The sequence below is a fragment of the Triticum aestivum genome, chromosome 3A (assembly GCF_018294505.1).
Source record: "Triticum aestivum cultivar Chinese Spring chromosome 3A, IWGSC CS RefSeq v2.1, whole genome shotgun sequence".
Taxonomy (NCBI): domain Eukaryota; kingdom Viridiplantae; phylum Streptophyta; class Magnoliopsida; order Poales; family Poaceae; genus Triticum; species Triticum aestivum.
Window position 1 is genome coordinate 672,704,142 of NC_057800.1, and position 13,884 is coordinate 672,718,025.

At 49.1% G+C, this 13,884-nt stretch overlaps 3 protein-coding genes across 4 annotated transcripts; 2 read left to right on the forward strand and 1 right to left on the reverse strand.

The window, feature by feature from the left end:
* Nucleotides 1-1,492: 1,492 nt before the first annotated feature.
* Nucleotides 1,493-5,912, forward strand: LOC123063114 (exocyst complex component EXO70B1). 2 transcript variants are annotated; one of them, XM_044486852.1, is made up of 2 exons: nucleotides 1,493-3,689; nucleotides 5,524-5,912. In XM_044486852.1, the coding sequence occupies exon 1, from the start codon at nucleotides 1,674-1,676 to the stop codon at nucleotides 3,666-3,668; it is 1,995 nt and encodes a 664-aa protein (XP_044342787.1). In that variant the 5' UTR covers nucleotides 1,493-1,673; the 3' UTR covers nucleotides 3,669-3,689; nucleotides 5,524-5,912. The 2 variants fall into 2 exon arrangements, with proteins under 2 accessions (XP_044342787.1, XP_044342786.1); XM_044486851.1 differs by having other exon boundaries at nucleotides 1,494-3,689; nucleotides 5,541-5,912.
* Nucleotides 5,913-6,573: 661 nt separating this feature from the next.
* On the reverse strand, nucleotides 6,574-8,186 carry LOC123063115 (SNF1-related protein kinase regulatory subunit gamma-1). Its single transcript, XM_044486853.1, has 2 exons — nucleotides 7,177-8,186; nucleotides 6,574-7,098 (listed from the first exon to the last, which is right to left on the reverse strand). The coding sequence occupies exons 1-2, from the start codon at nucleotides 8,184-8,186 to the stop codon at nucleotides 6,819-6,821; spliced, it is 1,290 nt and encodes a 429-aa protein (XP_044342788.1). The 3' UTR covers nucleotides 6,574-6,818.
* A 448-nt stretch (nucleotides 8,187-8,634) lies between these two features.
* LOC123063116 (probable mitochondrial import receptor subunit TOM20) lies at nucleotides 8,635-13,057 on the forward strand. Its single transcript, XM_044486854.1, has 6 exons — nucleotides 8,635-8,901; nucleotides 9,022-9,100; nucleotides 11,069-11,238; nucleotides 11,406-11,453; nucleotides 11,853-11,933; nucleotides 12,559-13,057. Exons 1-6 carry the CDS (start codon nucleotides 8,800-8,802, stop codon nucleotides 12,709-12,711), a joined length of 633 nt encoding a protein of 210 aa, XP_044342789.1. The 5' UTR covers nucleotides 8,635-8,799; the 3' UTR covers nucleotides 12,712-13,057.
* Nucleotides 13,058-13,884: the final 827 nt, after the last annotated feature.

A 13,884-nucleotide genomic window follows, 5' to 3' on the forward strand; every position in this document is an offset into this window, starting at 1 on the left:
GCGGCGAGTACGAGGAGATGCTCGAGCGCGACCTCGAGGAGGACCAGCGCAAGGCTGAGGAGGAGGCGCGCTAGGCCGCGGCTGCACAGGTGGCCGCACAGCCCCCCGCGCCGGCACTGCTCGTGCCAGAACAGCCTCCCGCGTCGGAACACCTGCCCGCGGCCTACATCGCCGCCGCCCTGGGTCGGCCCTGCGCCGATGCTCATCGACCTCACCGACCCCGAGGAGGAGGAGGAGGACGACGCCGCCTAGGGCTGCGCGCCGCCTCGTAGTTTAGGTTGTTTTTATTTTTCTTAAATGTTAATGTGGACGCGTGATAATTAATGACGTTTTTTTAAATATGCATGCGTTCTAATATTTTTCTAACGCCGTCAAAATGGATCGGGCCAGCGTTGGGCGCACGCGCCAACCCAAACGCGGAAGCAAACATCCATGTCCGCCTGGCCGACCAAAACAAATAAAAAATGAACAAAATCGCCGTCCATTTGAGTCGGCCCGTTGAAATTGCTCTTATATATTCGCCATTGCTTGGCTTGTGGCATGCTGGCGGTTGTGGTCGCCGATGGTCGTTGTCAAGGTTTGTGGGCATCGGGCGCCAGCCCCTTATTCATTCGCTTCCTTCCGTGTTCCACCTTCCGGGCGGAGCTTGATTGGATGTCGCCCAAGCATCTTAGGCCCTAAGACATTCCCAATGTAGTTTTTTTTGCAGTTTAACATATGTAAATTAATCTCTACCGCCATAACCTAAACGGGTTCAAATGTACACATCTTTCGTGTTCGTGCTCTGTTGAGAGAAGATCAGAAAGCGATGAGTGTCGCTTAGATGATCAGGTTTTTTGTGATGAACGTATCTACGATTAAGGGTTCCAGTTTCAGGGTGAGAGTGTTGTGCCTGAGTATGGAAGAGCGGCAACGTCTGAATAGTTCACATAATTTCATCATGAAATGCGTGATTGTGAAACTCACATGAAGCTATAAAATCATTTGGTCGAGTATATGTAAGATCATGTTGGTAACCAATAAATGTATCCTTTTTATTTGGCTTTGTAAAACCATGTGAGACAATTTAATTTTTATTCGGCTTGTAAAACTATGTTTTATTTGGTTCTGAAACTATGCTTTATTTTTTTGTGAAACTATATATTTGCTTATGAAATATGCAGAGTGTTCATTGAAATGAAGACCAGCCAGTCACGCGGGTAAATATGGGTCAGCGCGTTGAACGCATTGCTGACCCAAATAAAAAAAGATGGCATCGAGTGGGCGGCCCATCCACACGGATAAATGTGCTGTCAGTAGATCGGCGTGTTAGAGTTGCTCTAACCGGAGTGCGCAAAGGCGCTCACAGACGGGTTGTGTTTGCGTATGTTCAAAGCTAAAGTGTATGGTCGCCGGAACGAATCTGATCCCGGTCCGGTCCGTACGACAAAGCCAGTGACCAAAGCAGGAAGATTATCATCAGTCCAACCTTTTTTTAGCCCACACAGACATCTAAACCACCCGACGACTTGCTCAAACCCAAACCCAAACCAAGGCCAGCTCAGCAGACCAGCGACTCGCCTCCCCCCTTCCGCCTCCTCTCCCCTTCCTCCGCCGCGACTCCGCTGCCCCCTTTCACACCGCCCTCCTCCGATCCAGAAGCTCAGGCGGCGCGGCGCGGCGCGGGGGACGGGATGGCGGCGGCGCCGCCCGACGGGCAGGAGAAGGTGATCGCGGCGGCGCAGCAGATCGTCAAGTCGCTCGCCAACTCCAAGAACGCCGCGGACGACATGATCCGCATCCTCTCCGGCTTCGACAACCGCTTCTCCCTCATGTCCGACCTCTTCCCGGCCGCCGGCGCCCCCGACGCCGCGGCCGGCTCCGAGCCCCTCCCGGAGGGGGATTACGCGCGGGAGGGGCTTCCCGGCCCCGGCGGCGGCGACGGCTTCGGCGACGACGACGACCTGGAGGACGAGAGGGACGCGGCGGTGGAGGACGCGCTGCGGCTGGTGGAGCAGTGGGACTCCCCCGCGGCCGGCGACCGGCTGGTCTTCGAGTCGCCCGAGGACGCCGAGGAGTACCTCGCCGCCGCCGCCTGCCTCATGGGCGAGGCCGGCCCGCGCGTCGAGGCGGCGCTGCAGGTCGCCATGGCGCGCCTCGAGGAGGAGTTCCGCCAGCTGCTCATCCGCGGGACCGCCTCGCTCGCCGCCGAGGACCTGCACGCGTCCCTCCTCCGCCGCCTGTCGCTCACGGTGCCCACCTTCCACTCCGCCTCCTCCGTCGACCTCGACTGCCCCTCCTTCGCCAGCCACGCCGACGAGGGCGACGAGTCCGCTTCCGCGGCCAGATGGAGCTCCGCCTCCGACGGCGAGATCTCGCCCTACCTCATTTCCCCCGACACCGTCAGCACCCTCAAGGACATCGCGGACGTCATGCTGCGCGCCGGCTATGGGCCGGAGCTCTGCCAGGTCTACAGCGAGGTGCGCCGGGACACGCTCATGGAGTGCCTCGCCGTGCTTGGGGTCGACAAGATGAGCCTGGAGGAGGTGCAGCGCGTGGAGTGGGGCGTCCTCGATGGCAAGATGAAGAAGTGGATCCAGGCTCTCAGGGTCGTCGTCCAGGGCCTTCTCGCCGAGGAGCGCCGCATCTGTGGCCAGATCCTTGCGGCCGATGCAGATGCCGAGGAGGAGTGCTTTACTGAGGCGGCCAAGGGGTGTGTCCTGCAGCTGCTCAACTTCGGTGATGCCATTGCGATTGGCAAGAGGTCGTCCGAGAAGCTGTTCCGCATTCTTGGTATGTACGAGGCGCTAGCTGAGTTGCTGCCAGAGCTCGAGGCCTTGTTCTCAGGCGATGCAAGGGATTTCATCAAGGAAGAGGCGGAGGGGATACTGGTCAGGCTAGGGGATGCGGTGCGTGGCACGGTCGCTGAGTTTGCCAATGCGATACGTGGGGAGACTTCTCGCAGATCACTGCCAGGGGGCGAGATCCACCCGCTTACGCGTTATGTCATGAATTATGTGCGACTGCTTGCAGACTACAGCCGCTGGCTGAATCATCTTCTTGATGGTTGCGAGACTGAGCTGGAAAATGGGGGTGACAATGCGGATATGACTCCACTGGGTCACTGTCTGCTCATACTGATCACACATCTATTGGACAAGATTGAGGATAAAGCGAAGCTGTATGATGATGAGGCACTGCAGAACATATTTTTGATGAACAATCTGTGGTATGTTGTGCAGAAGATCAAGGATTCAGAGCTTAAGAGTTTGCTTGGGGATAACTGGATCCGTAAGCGCCGTGGTCAGATAAGGAGGTACTCCACAGGGTACCTCCGATCCTCATGGACCAGGGTATTAGCTTGCCTGAGGGACGATGGGTTGCCACAGACAACAGGTTCATCGAGTGCACTCAAGGCTGCTCTGAAGGAAAGGTTCAAGAGCTTCAACTTGGCTTACGAGGAGTTATACAGGACACAGACAGCATGGAAGGTTGTGGATCCTCAGTTAAGAGAAGAGTTGAAGATTTCCATCTCGGAGAAGGTCCTTCCAGCATACCGTTCGTTTGTTGGAAGGTTCCGAGGGCAGCTGGAGGGGGGAAGGAATTTCGCAAAGTATATAAAGTACAACCCTGAGGATGTGGAGAACCAGGTCTCAGATTTCTTTGAAGGGAAAAAATTGAATGCTTGATCAAACTGTCTATGTTTGAAGGTGAGTGCTAAAGTGCTATAACTTTCAGATTGTGCTTTCATAGATTGTTCATATCGGTTTATAGAAGGCTGTGCAGTCAGGTTTTTCTTTTTAGCAGCTGCATAATTAGATTTGCAAGATCATAATGGTACCTTCTACCTTGCAATTCAATTGGGCATTTTGGATGACGTATGCTAAAAATTAGTCAAGTTTACCTAACTACTGAGATACTACAGAGATTGCACCCCTATATTATCCTGCGCTTGTAAAAATGCATCACAAATATACTCCCTCCGCACGGGTTTATTGGCCCCCCTCGTATTTAGGCTCAAACTTTCACTATAAATTTGACTAATAAAATATAAACTGTATGTCGCAAAACACCATACCATTGGAATCCTCTTTCAAATAAAATCAGCATATAAATCATATTTTGTTAGTCTAGATGGTCAAAGTTTGACCAAATACGACGGGCCCCAGTAAACCCGGATGGAGGAAGTACATTGTTCCGTTGATTTTGTAGTTTATCGAGCAATGTTCATGATAAATTCGTGAGTAACTTATCATGTTTGTATCTAATAGAGTAACAAAATTTGATTTCTCATCTGATCATGGTTTGTTATTCTTCTCGGTGCAACTTTAAGTTGTAGGACTGTACTCTTTCCTACATTTCTTAATAATTGAAGAATAAGGCTCTTAGAGCATCTCCAACTGGACTGGCCTAATTTGGGCCCCTAGACATCTGCGAAAGCGTCTGGACAGTGTCCGGTGCCAGTGCACGCAGCTAGGGGTGGGCATAGAAACTTAGGAACTGAATACCGAACCAAAACTGTTACCTAAAAGACCGAAATGTTGGTTTTTATCCCTAGTACAGATAAATTCGGTGTTCACTTTCACTAACAAATTAGATAAGGTCGGTTCGGTGTTACATCGGTTAAGCTGATAGAAACCGACCTGTATGGCAGGGTGTTATATTCCAGTGGAATGAATCGCGCTCCTAGCCTCCTAGTCCTAGGAACGTAGACACCCACGACTCCCACATGGTCATGTCGTTGATGCCAGGACATTTTTAGCACTTTGCTGACGCTTAGTTTTTTTTGAGCGGCTTCGCGGATGCTAAGTAGGCCTGGCATCCAGCAGCCAGTTAGGATACTAGTCGGCCTGCAACCAGGTTCTCTGGATGCCATGCCCGTGGGCCTGCATGCAAGCCCCAAGCCCAACATACATATTTCTTCTATTGTTTGAACCATTTAGCTTTTAGCATCAGACGACAACAGTAGTCCAATTGATTTAATCCCACCTCGCGTGGGTAAAGAGAAGAGGCAAGATAGCTCAGCTATAATAGGGATGGTTGTGAGTGGCGAAAGCACGTATATGTGAAACATTTTTTCGGTACAAACCGGAAACTGAACCGGACATGGCGGACTGCCTGGACACCCTCATAACCTCCCCAAATATGGGCTGGATTTGAGGGGTGCTGGTAGCGCAGGCGTATAGGGATGATTTGGGGGGTCTCTGGTTGGGTAGGCTTTTTCACTGTCTCTCCTGTCCGGGCACTGTCCAGGCTGTCCGCCCAGCTGGGAGAAAGTGAGGGTTTGAAGATGCTCTTAACTACTGCATATTTGAAACAGTAATCTGGATTACCTGTAAGCGACATATTTCCCCTAGTGCAGTGAACTGGTTTTCAAATGGTATATTGTTCCTTGCTAGACGAGTTTTTGGCAAATCAACAAATTTGTAATGTTTATGAAGCAGGAAAATTCCCCCCCAAAAAATTATGACCTGGGTTGCTTGTCATGCTTTAGTCATGGATTTAGTGATTTACTTGAGTGTAATCAACAAACTTAATGACCAGGTCCTTCATCTCTTCAGGGATGTCATATCAATGTTGGTGGTTACAAATCCCTGGCAAAATTGATTCAGGCAGTGTGCTAGTAACCTGCCCTACCATCATGCTTGTGGGGTTCGAAGATGGAGAAATCAATTTTGACTGCTGGAGCAGAAATATTGTGAACGCAAGGCACCCTGGCCGGAATACTTTGCGTGTCATCTTTGACTCTTTTTAAGGGGAGTGCTGACATTGGCGCTTCCACATGGGATTTAGGACAGTGCGGTGAGCTGTGTAACTGTCATTATTACAATTTACCCTTCTTTTGTTGATTATTGACTATTGCTGGATGGTCGGTGGTTGGCATCTTATGTACAATTTATACAGCGGTTATGTTCGCTTTCCCCTTGTTTCAATTTTCGTCATCTGCTGTTTAGTTGGTTGCTGGGCAGGAAGTATAGTAACATGTTGATGATAAAAGAAAAGTAAGTACAGTAGCTTATCGGATAACTAAAAAGACTACAACTTGCGACTTTGAATCCAGTTTCGTGAATTCTTGAACCTCGTTATCATAAAGGCAGTGTAGCAGTTTCACTGTGCCCTGTTTTAATCTTCTCAGTTCATAGAGTGGGTTTTCGATTTATGCAGTTTGCTTCCATCTATTGTCATTGTGCTGTATTGCACATTGATGGTTGTTCTGCTCCTTATCTTATATACGTATTGCCTATTTTGATAAGTCTGGGGTCTTTTATTTGCGCCTTTATTACCATCTTGGACAGCTCATAACCTGGGAGATAACATGCAGAAATGTATGCTGTCAAAGTATTGGATGCCTATTCACAATGTCATATCTTGTGGTTTAGAGTTACATTCCACAGACCTTTGTATCCTTGTCTACTCTGCAGCCGATGGCTGATACTCCCGCGGTGTGAATTTACATCACCGTCCGTATTAAGAATAGAGTGCGTGTGTAGCTTCAGACTTGAGCAGATTCTGCGCAAGCAAATGCGTAATCCGTACAGCCTCTAAGATTATCCCACATAACGGAGACTGTGTTCCATATCTAAATTCCGGTCGTTGACATGAACAGAGCCACATTGTTCTTCATTATGATGAGCTAGGTAGCTGGCTATGCCGAACTGACAAAACTGAAACAAATGAAACTAGGTTCTAGCTTTAACGGAGCACTAAGGAGAGTGAAAATTGGAAGAGGAAGAAAACACCGAGAATCACTACCTAGAGAAAATGGCAGAAAGATTATATCCTGATCTTGGCTAGGAAACAAACAGAAGGCTTAATTTCTCTAAGAAGGATTCAGAATTTCAGACCCTGCTGTTCTGCGGCATGGGGATGACGCCGTTGAAGAAGTCCCCGAAGTATCCCGGCGGCTCGTAGACGAGCTTGGCGATGATGTCCCTGAGCGTGATGAGGCCGTCCAGGTTGCCCTCCCCGTCCACCACGTAGATCCTCTGCCTCTTCTCCGCGTCCAGCTTCAGGATGATCTCCTTCATGTTGTCCTCCCTGGTGCACGTGATGATGCTCATCTGCTTCTCCCCCGAGCACTGCCGCGCGCTCGCGATGAACTCCCTCGCCGTCAGCGTCCTGCATGCATGCATGCGTTCGCCGGCCGTCAGCGTCATGAACAAGCTAGGTTGATGATGATCTGATGCGATCACGCACCTGTAGTGTCCGGTTGACTCGGAGGCCGTGAGGAGGTGCTTGACGTCCTTGATCATGATGCTGCCGACGGGCTTGCCGGCGGCGTCCACCACGGGGATGCCGCCGACGCCGCGCCGCCTCATCTGCCGGAACGCCTTGAGCGCCGGGTCGTCCTCGCAGACCTTGACGAGCCGGCTGGTCTTCATGAGGGGGAGGCCCAGCTCGGCCAGCGTCTTGGTGCCCCAGTCCTCGAACCAGCTCAGCCCCACGCACTCGGACAGCATGTGCACCACCGCCGCCTGCGTCACCATGTTGCTGATGGTGCCCTCGCCGATGTCCACCACGGGGAGGCTCTTCATCCGGTACTTGGACAGCAGCAGCAGCATGGTGAGGAACGTGTCTGAGCTCTGCAGCGCCAGGAACGGCGCCCACCGGAACGACCCGGAGATGTCCTTCACCTTGGTCTTCCGGAACAGCTCCGACGACGGCAGCGACCCGAACGCCTCCGCCACCGCGCCCTCCGCCTCCGACGCCGGCGCCGCCGGCTTCAGCTCCGGGTCGAGGGTCACCGTGCCGAGCTTGGCGGCCATCTCGTCGGCGCCCAGCGCGGCCGCCGAGGTCTCCGACTGGTGCAGCAGCCAGACGGCGATCCCGGCGAACTCCACGATGCCGATGTAGCGGTCGATCCAGCTGGCGTCCTCGGGCGCCTCCACGTTGCGCACGGGCGCGCCGTTGATGCGGTTCCGGGAGAGGATGTCGACGGCCTCGGCCAGCGTGGCGTCGGAGGGGATGTCCACCAGCTGCGACCCGAAGGTCTGCGGGAAGGAGGAGACCGGGATGGCGTCGAAGCAGCTGTTGAGCTTGTCGCTCCGGCTCAGCTGCGGCTGGTCCAGGCTGTCCCAGATGTCCTCCACCCGCATCCCGATCTCCGCCTCCGGGCTCCACCGCGCGCTCAGAGGCGTCTCCGCCGCCGCCGCATCCTCCTCCCCCCGCTGCTCCGGCTTCGTCCGGATCTCCCGCCTCGCCTGCATGGCTCCCGCCTCCTCTCTCTCCCCTGTCGGAAGCCTCTGCTCTACTCTGGTCTTCTTGGCTCCCTCGTCCACGACCACCAGTGACCTCGCGTTGCTCGGTCGCTTCCTCGGCCCGATAATGGTGGCGCGAGCGAGCTGCCCGAAGGTTTCGCGCCAGAACGGCAGGGGACGCTGCCAAGTGGTTCGCCGCCCGGCAGCTGAGCTCCTCTGAAACATGCACCAAAATTCCAGCAAAAAAAAAGAAACGGAATTCCTCTGGACGGCAACGGGCCGAAATTCCCAGTGGGCTTCAAACGGGCCCAGCTTGCGAACTGCCGAGCTGGGCCGGGCCGCGGGACATGCTTTTCTATCTCCTCCCGCAAGTCATGCCGGGGACCCGCCGTGGACGCGCTGTCTCGCTGGCAGGTGGGGACGAAGCTCGAAGGGCCCGCCTGGCAGCCTCCTAGAAAAGCGGTGCGATCCCCTCCCCCTACATCAACAACTACTAGTTCCCCACCCCCGCCTCCGTCGACGCCTCCCCCAAATCGAAGCGAGGCCTAAAACCCTAGGTAAGCCCCCGGCACCGCCCCGCCTCGCCGCCGCACCGGATCTCGCCGTCGCCGTCGCCGTCGCCATGGACATGGCAGCGATGAACGACCCGGAGAGGCTCTTCTTCTTCGACCTCGCCTGCAAGACCGCCAAGTCCACCTACGACGAGAACCCGCTCGACGCCGACGTAACGCCTCCCCCTCCTCCTCCTGCTCCGCTCCGGCGGTTCGTTCCGAGGGGAACGCGACTGCGGCGGCCCCGCCTGATTTGGTCTGATCTGATCTGATGTTTGTTTTGTGCGCGGCAGAACCTGACGCGATGGGGCGGCGCGCTGCTGGAGCTGTCGCAGATGCAGAACGGCCCTGAGAGCCTCAAGTGCCTCGAAGGTACGCCGCGAGATTTGCTCCGTGTCGGAACTTAGTGGCTTTGACTGATTATTCCTAGAGAAGTTGGAACTTGGAATAGATCCTACCTAACAATTTGGTCGCGGCCTTTCATTGTGTTTGCTAACATTGCCATAAAGGTTATTGTGTTCAACGTAGTTGTGCTTTTATGTCCACTAGTTTTTTATTTATATCATGTGCCAGTTAGTTGTATCGAAGGTATACTTGAGAAATAAGTTACTCTGATTTGTTAGAAAATAGGAGATCATTATGGATGGTCGTGTGCTGAACACTGCAGTATTTGGTTGGTACAATATTCTCAACCACAGAACAAACATTAATATGGTTGGTAGTGCTAGTGAACAACTGAACATATCTGCATTTGGCGTTTGGAGTGTGTTAACAGCTTGTTTTACCTTTAATGGTTAGATGAGTGCTTGTAGCATGCTTGATTTGTGTGTGGTTTTGTTCCCAGCATGTACAGAACATGTAGTTGCATTTGTTTTATGATGGAATTTATGCTGCCAAGCACAATGACCTTCCAAAATAATCTGACACAGACTGATTGTGGAACTTCAGTTTGGTTGTTTTCATGTACTATTTGCTTGCTTTATTTTGTTGTATCATAGAGCTGTGTTCTGGATTCATCTGTAAGTAGGATTACGTGCATGCCTGTCTAGTTGGAGTGGTAATAGGCACTGATAATTTGGAGTTCGCATATAATCACAAGACTTGTGCCTGAGTGAGCGTTTTATGGCCACCAGTTTTTATTTATACCATGAAGTTAGGTATACTTGAGAAATAGGTTACTCTGATTTGTGAGAAAATAGGAGATCATTATGGATAGTGTGCTGAACACTGCAGTATTGGGTTTGTTGGTACGATGTTACCAACCACAGAACACATTGAGACAGTTAGGCCATGTTTGGAATGTCGTTTCGCTAGCAATTACACCTCTAAACAATACACGTCTCCGTCTGTCGTTTCGCTTCCAGCTGGAAATCGCCACTGGCTCTGTAATTTACACCTGTAAATTAAATATATGTGTATTCAAATACACCCAATCCAAGCGCGCCCTTAGTAGTGCTAGTGAACATATGTGCACTAGATGTTTGGAGTGTGTTAACAACTTGTTTGACCTTCTTTAAGATGAATGCTTGTATGGAACTTGCTTGATTGTGTGTATGGAACCTGCAATTGCATTTGTTGTATGATGGAATGTGTGGTGTTCTTTCTAACATTTATATGGAGCCTGTAGTTGCATTTGTTATGTGCGTTTATCAGATTGATGGTAATGGCGGTGTTTGTATATTTAGAATAACAGGCAGATTTAGGGGTCCAAGTTATTTATGCGTGTGAACAGCATTACTGTTTCTTTTTGGAGTCGTATTTCCCGTGTAGTAAAAAAAGTGTGCTAGGCGACAGCAGAACGCCTAGCTCTTAATCATGCTAAGCATGTGAGTAGGTGAGATAGGTGCTAGGCAGTGGCCAAGTCCACTATCAGTGCCAAGTGTTTTGCCGTGGTGTTCAATGAAGCAACACTTCAATTTATGAACACTTTTTGTGGTGGTTTGCTGGAGACCCACACATTAGATTCATTTCAAGAATTCACCACATGTCAGATATTAGGTTACTGGATTCAAATTTATATTGCATTGTAACACCAGGCTGAGCCTATGCTGCCAAACAAAATGACCTTTCAAAATAATCTGGCAGAGATTAATTATATAACTTCAGTTTGATTGTTTTCATGTACTATTTGCTTGCTTTATGTTGTTATCATAGCACTGTGTTCCAAATTCATCCTTAAAGTAGGATTACATGCATGTTTGTTTAGTCGGAGTGATAATTGGTACTAATATTTTGGAGTTTGCATACAATTATATAGCTTCTGCGTGACTTACTGTTTTTTGAGTTTATGATTGGGGTCAAAAGTGGGGTATTTGGCTAATCTAGTTTTATTTCTTATAGATGCTGAGTCTAAGCTGGATGAAGCACTGAGAATTGATCCCAACAAGGCTGATGCACTCTGGTGCTTGGGGAATGCCCTGACCTCTCGTGGATTCTTCACTTCGGAAACTGTCCAGGCTAATGAATGCTTTGAAAAAGCAACTGGTTGTTTCCAGAGGGCTGTTGATGTGGTATGTGTAGTCTGCTTGAGTAGTTTGCATGTTCCATGCTGGAGGCTGATCCATGGGCCTGAGATCATATGCACGCAGTTTCACACACAAGCCTCTGAAATGGTTTCTGTTAATAAGTTTCTAAGCATATTCAGCTGGAGATTGAGATATGTGCATGTTTCTTGTAGGAACCAGCAAATGAGTTGTACAGGAAGTCATTGGATTTGTCATCAAAGGTATGCTTTGTTCTATCATCATGTTTGGCTATATCTTTGCTCAGTTATTATTATACCATTATACCATTTCATTCAACTATTCGAGTCGTTTTGATGCAAGTTTTTGAATCTTCTCCAGGTTCCTTGTTTTATTTGATGCTGTCAACATAATTTAAAAGCTGACAACACCCCATGCCTATGATAGAAAACTTGTAATAGGTCTTACTCAGATTGGCTCACTAGCAATGCAAGAACTTCTAAGCTATAGGGGGAATTTGAATCCCCTAACTACCCTGTATCTGTAGTTTCTTTGTATCTAAATTAACTCTGAACCTTTTATTCGTAGCATAGCATATTTGAGTATGCCTGCATATCACTTTGTATTGCCTTTCTGTAACATTTGTGTGCAATCACCCTCAGGCACCTGAACTGCATATGGAGATCCATAGGCAAATCGCATCTCAAGCCTCACAAGGAGCACCCTCGTCCTCAAATGCAAGGGTATTTTGTTTAACATTGCTCTGCTTACCACTTTTTTGCTTATTACATTTTCTACCCTTGACATATGTAAGGAGTCCCTATTTCTTTTTACTGTACATATTTTTTGGTTCTGTTCATCTCATTTCCTGTGAGTACCCAGAAATCTGCATTTGAATTGTCGTACATGTGGATCCTTAAGACATCCTTCTCTCATTGTACTAGTCAATCCAGTAGTGTTAACAAGAGTGAAGATATATTGTTTCAGTAAACAGGCAGTGGGTGGATCAATATATCAGTAATTTTAACCCTTCGCACATTTGTCTTATACCCATCCTATTGCTGTCAATTCTTTTAGTAAAGAGGCTGTGTGAAAACAAATTGTTTCACTAAACAGGCAGTGGATACTCAATATTTTTTGATGTAATATCTGTATTTTCCCCCTTGCATTTCTAACAAAATACATAGCCCTGTTTTTTTCTTCTAATTGATGTGCTACATGCTATGTATGCCTATTCTGCCATATGACCTCGAGTATATTTTCTTGGACATACATCTGGCCTTGATTTTTGACATTATGTCCACACGCCACATATACTCTACTCTGTTCCTTGCTGTACCTAACATGAGAATTTATTGTGGTTTGCAGCAATCAAGGAAAAAGAAGAAGAACAATGACTTCTGGTATGATCTGGCTGGATGGGGAATTCTTCTCGTTGGCATCGGTGTTTGGCTAGGAGTGGCCAACAGTCAAGCCAAGGAGGCACAACCACCTCACATGTCACACCAGCCTAACATGTGATTCAAGACGAGACTTGGAAAAAGGGAAACCTGCAAATGGCATGCCTATGTTAGGACTTAGCAAAAGTTATGGAGAGGAAATGGTGTTTCCATGTTGCGGTTTTTTGTGGAATTTTTCGACATGCGGCGGGCCTTGATGAGGTTTGTCTTGTCATACGACGCTGGATATGCTTCTTACTTTATGCGCTTCTCTTGTTAGCGGGAACCATTGCTGTGGTTATGGCCTTTTCACATGCCCTAGATAATACAGTATTGAGTACTGATGTGCTTATAAGCGGCATATACCTGCTTTCTGTGATCATTCTTTTTGTTTGCCAATAATTTGTAATTGACTTTTGACGAGCTCATCTCATACTCTCTATTGGTGTCTGTTTGGCATTTTTTTTCTATATTAAAATGCATGCCATCATGTTATCTACTCCGTTCCATATACAAGTTTTTGTGAAGATTTCATTACGGACCACATATAGATGTATATAGATGTATTTTAGAATGTAGATTTACTCATTTTGCTCCGTATGTAGTTCATAGTGGAATCTCTCCAAAGTTATACTCCCTCTGTTTCAAATTACTCGTCGCAGAAATGGATGTATCTAGAACGAAAATACATCTAGATACATCCATGTCTGTGACAAGTAATTCGGACCGGAGGGAGTATTTAGGAACGGACGGAGTATTTTGAAGTTGGTTGGAACCCGACGGGACAGGCATGCGCCCATGTTGTCACACATGCAGGCCTGGCAACATGCCTGACCTCGTCCCACCTAAATTATGGGCAACGTAGATGTGAGCGCAACCAGAGTTCTGACGTGCATGTAAAGGTTGGCCTTGTGCTATCTTTTACATGTACTCCCTTCGTTCCTAAATTTAAGTCTTTTTAAAGATTCCACTACAAACTACATATGGATGTATATAGATATATTTTAAAGTGTAGATTCATTCATTTTGCTCTGTGTGTAGTTCATAGTAAGATCTATAAAAAGATCTATATTTAAGAACGGAGAGAGTATTCACCGAGCTGTTGGCGCGACGCGTCCGGGTCTCCGGCCGGGGGGCTGCACTGCACATGCCGTCGCCGGGAGGTACGGGTACGGTGTCCGTCCGTCCGGCCGTGTGGGGGCTCCAGAGAGATGGGCTTGAGTTGATTGCTGCATGTTATTAGTAGCATCTAATG

Coding starts and splice junctions, on each gene's coding strand:
- LOC123063114 (XM_044486852.1), top strand. CDS start 1,674: ATGGCGGCGGCGCCGCCCGACGGGCAGGAGAAGGTGATCGCGGCGGCG.
- LOC123063115 (XM_044486853.1), bottom strand. CDS start 8,186: ATGCAGGCGAGGCGGGAGATCCGGACGAAGCCGGAGCAGCGGGGGGAG. Junction 7,099..7,176: donor GAGTCAACCGGACACTACAG/GTGCGTGATCGC, acceptor GCATGCATGCAG/GACGCTGACGGCGAGGGAGT.
- LOC123063116 (XM_044486854.1), top strand. CDS start 8,800: ATGGACATGGCAGCGATGAACGACCCGGAGAGGCTCTTCTTCTTCGAC. Junction 9,101..11,068: donor GAGCCTCAAGTGCCTCGAAG/GTACGCCGCGAG, acceptor TATTTCTTATAG/ATGCTGAGTCTAAGCTGGAT. Junction 11,239..11,405: donor TCCAGAGGGCTGTTGATGTG/GTATGTGTAGTC, acceptor TGTTTCTTGTAG/GAACCAGCAAATGAGTTGTA.